Source organism: Helianthus annuus, chromosome 10 (genome assembly GCF_002127325.2).
Source record: "Helianthus annuus cultivar XRQ/B chromosome 10, HanXRQr2.0-SUNRISE, whole genome shotgun sequence".
NCBI lineage: Eukaryota > Viridiplantae > Streptophyta > Magnoliopsida > Asterales > Asteraceae > Helianthus > Helianthus annuus.
Window position 1 is genome coordinate 34,503,888 of NC_035442.2, and position 4,229 is coordinate 34,508,116.

Below are 4,229 nucleotides of genomic sequence, written 5' to 3' on the forward strand. Positions count from 1 at the left end.
AGCAGCTCAAGCTCGTGAGCTTCTATCTTCTCAATAAACACACTCAGACTGTAGTTCACAAAGTCAGAACTATTCTTCAGCATCATCAGATAAGTTCCCCACTCTTCATAGGGAAGTGCATCACAGAGTTTGTCAATCCATTCTTCATTTGTTTTATCAATTTTTAATCTTCTCATTTCAACAACCAGATGACAATATCTTTCTATCAACTACTTCGTCGACTCTCCTTTGATCCCGGTGAAAATATCAAACTCTTTCTTGATCAGCGCCTTCTTACTCTTTATCATGGAAGCACTTCCTTTAAACTTTTGTTCTAAGGCTTTCCAGATAGATTGCGCACTCTCATCATGTTGTAGCAGCACCAGGATGTCTTCTTTGATCGCTTGCTGCAGTATACTCACCATCTTCTTCTCTGCCTTAAAATTTATCTGTTTCGTTTCCGTAAGACTTCCAATAGTTTTCAACATACTCAACCCATCCATTGGAGGTACATATTTTCGTTCAATCTTCATCCAGCATTCAAGATGATTAGCCTGTACCCAGTTCTTGAATCTCCCGGACCATCCCGAATACTCGTCTAAACTCATCAACTTTGGCGGCTTCTGCATGGTTCCCAATTCGTTTTCTAAGTTGACGTTTTGCATAATGCTCGCCGGACTTTGAACAGCTCCACCACTACCAGCAAACATATTGTAGAAATCTTGGTTTTCCATTTTAACCACAACGGTGAATTTTACACACAACAGGTCAGAAAAGCGAATCTACAATAACCAAATAAGCGAACCTCCCTTTGAACCAATAAGCGGGCCACAATCAGTCCAATGAGTGGACCTGATCAGCAACTATGAGCGAACCAGATGATAACCCAATAAGCGAACCAGAATGTAACCTCACGAGCGAACCTGAACACAAGCTTAAGAGCGGACCTGATAACAACCCTAAGAGCGAACCACTTAGAAGTAACCACAAGCGAACCTAATAAGCGGATCTCCAACAAACAGGTGCCTATGAGCGGATCTCAAGAGCGAACCAGCCAAAAACAAGACATTTCGAGCGAATCTCAGGAGCGAACCAGTAAAAGATGACCTTTTGAGCGGACCTAATGAGCGAACCACATAACTGACAAATAAGCGGATCTATTTCACGAGCTGTTTTGGGACACTTTTAGGCTGAATTTGAGTCTAATCTCTTCAAGGGTTTGTTATTACTTGATTTTACACCTTATGTCAACTTTTCAGTCCATTTTAACCGTCCAAAGTGTCAGAATCTCAAAAAGTGTGGGTAAAAGGCTTTGTAACTTGGTAACTAGCTCACAACTGGCTCTGATACCAATTGTAGGATCAGTATGACCTCTGAAACGAGTCAATCTGAGCTAGTGCCTGCCATATATGTCGCGGAAATACATATAGGACATGAAACAAAGCAAAACAATGGTAGAAAGGAGTAGAAACAGACGAGATACACTTTAAACACTCTTTCACATTTATTTATCAGCAATTGTACGGACAACACTTCGACCTCCGATGACGTGAACAGTTACAAATGTGAAAGACAACAGGGGTATTTATACTTGTTGCAGGTTCGCTCATATGACAGGCCACATAAGCGAACCTCCTTCATTGTAGGTTCGCTTATGTGTCACTTGTCCATATAAGCGAACCTATGACATTCAAATCACAAAATTACAAAACTAACCCCTGTAAAATACATAAACAACCTATCCAAACCCTATACATTAATCTAGTACGACTAAGACGCAGGCTTTAGACATTATGCACCAACAAGTAGGAAGTCACTTAAGTGACAAATGCAAGAGTGCCCTGAAGGAGCTGCTTCTCCACAACATAGACGTGTTTGCATTTCAACATGGAGACATGACAGGGATCCCTAGAAGCTTAACCGAACACCGGCTCAACACCTACACATGGGCGAAACCGGTGAGACAGAAAAAGCGAAGCATGGGACCCAACAAAAGAAGGGCTGCCTGTGAGGAAACCAGAAAACTGCTCAAGGCAGGGATAGTCAGGGAGGTGAAGTATCCGTCCTGGATCGCCAATCCGGTCATGGTCCAAAAGAAAGACGGGGGATGGAGGATGTGCATCGACTTCCAAGATCTAAACAAAGCGTGTCCTAAGGACTGTTATCCCCTCCCAGAGATAGACGTCGAGGTAGACTCTTTGTCTCAGTACCCCCTAAAGTGCTTCTTGGATGCCTACAAGGGATACCATCAAATCCAGATGTCAATAGAGGACGAAGAGAAAACCGCCTTCATCACAGACGAAGGGACATTCTGCTATACCAAGATGCCCTTCGGTCTTAAATATGCTGGAGCCACATATCAGAGATTCATGAACACCCTGTTGGATAGATGACATAGCTGAGACTCTCAACACTATGCAAGATGTGAATATGAAGTTAAACCCGGGAAAGTGCTGTTTTGGGGTAGAGGAAGGGAGTTTCCTGGGGGTAGTAGTCACTAAAGGAGGAATCAAAGCTAACCCAGAGAAAACTTAAGTTGTGGCCGAAATGCGATCTCCCCGGTCCCTGAAGGATATTCAACAACTGAACGGAAGGCTAATTGCACTAAACCGCTTCTTATCAAAGGTAGCTGACAGGACCCTCCCCTTCATGAAGGTGTTGAAGGACTGCCTCCAGACGAACAAGTTCAAATGGACCCAGAAGCGGAGGCCGCCTTCCAAGAAATGAAGGCTTACATCTGCAAGCTCCCAACATTGGCCACCCCAGTACCCGGGGAGCTCCTGCTCCTATATTTGTCCGCCTCGAAAACGACCATAAGTGCGGTCATGATGGTAGAACGGGAAGGGAAGCAGATCCCTATATATTTTATCAGTAGAACACTTAAAGGCCCTGAGGAACGCTACATGCCTCTGGAGAAGCTGGCATTAGCTCTTGTTTTCGCATCCCGGAGACTCAGGAGGTACTTCCAAGGGCACAAGATTACCCTGATGACAGATCAACCCCTCCAAAAGGTACTCAGGAGGCCAGAGCTGTCAGGACGATTGGCTAAATGGGCTGTGGAGCTGGGGGAACACTCTCTGGAGTTTAAGCCCAGGACCGCCATGAAGGGGCAGATACTGGCCGACTTTTTAGCAGAAGTCCATGAGGATGAAGAAAGGGAACTCTTAAAATGGGAGGCCTTGGAGGAAGAAGAAAAAGAAAAGGAGGACGAGGCTGTGTGGAAGTTACTCACCGACGGGGCCTCTAGTGAAGAAGGGAGCGGGGCAGGCATCACACTGATAAGCCCCGAAGGGATTGAGCTGACATACGCCATAAGACTGGACTTCGAAAATACCAACAACACTGTAGAGTACGAGGCCCTCTTGGCAGGAATGAGGCTGGAACAAAAAATGAAAGCAATGCATGTGGAAGCTAGCACTAATTCACAGCTAGTGGTGAAACAATACCAAGGGGAGTATGAAGCCAAAGATAAGATCATCGCTCAGTACGTGGCAAAAGTAAAGGAAACAGCCCAGGCATTCAAAACTTTCAAATTGGAATACATCCCCCGAGGAAGAAACAGAAAATCTGATGCCCTTAGTAAGCTGGCCTCGGTGGCGTTCGACTACCTCGCAAGAGAAGTTAAAGTGGAAGTCCTGACATCTCCTTCCCTTAACACGAACGAGGTAGCTGCAGTTGAAAGTACCCAGGAAACATGGATGACACCAATTATCAAGTTCCTCAGAGACGGAATCTTGCCCGAAGGGGAATGGGCAGCCAGAAAAGTAGGGGTCAAGGCTTTGCAATATGAGCTGATTGATGGGGAGTTGTATCGAAGATCATACCTGGGTCCATCCCTGAAATGTGTCGATATGGAAGAAGCTGAGTATATGATTAGGGAGATGCACGAAGGGATTTGTGGAATGCATTCGGGCCCAAGGACGATAGTAACAAAGGCAATGAATGCAGGGTTCTATTAGCCACGAATGTATGAAACAGCATCCGAGGAAATCAAGAAGTGTGATAACTGCCAGGTGCATGCACCAATGACCCATTGACACAAACAACCCATGATACCAGTTTCAACATCCTGGCCATTCCAAAAATGGGCTGTCGACATAATTGGGCCATTCCCGGAAGGTCCAGGAGGGGTCAAGTATGTGGTGGTGGCCATCGATTATTTCACCAAGTGGATCGAAGCGAAGCCCTTGGCAAAGATCATTGGGGAACAGATGAGGCGGTTCATATTAGACAACATCATCTGCAGGTAT

The 4,229-nt window shown here is 45.3% G+C and overlaps 1 protein-coding gene across 1 annotated transcript; it reads left to right on the forward strand.

The window, feature by feature from the left end:
• The first annotated feature begins 2,669 nt into the window (after positions 1-2,669).
• LOC110880970 lies at positions 2,670-3,938 on the forward strand. Its single transcript, XM_022129379.1, has one exon. The coding sequence runs from the start codon at positions 2,670-2,672 to the stop codon at positions 3,936-3,938; it is 1,269 nt and encodes a 422-aa protein (XP_021985071.1).
• The last annotated feature ends 291 nt before the right edge of the window (positions 3,939-4,229 follow it).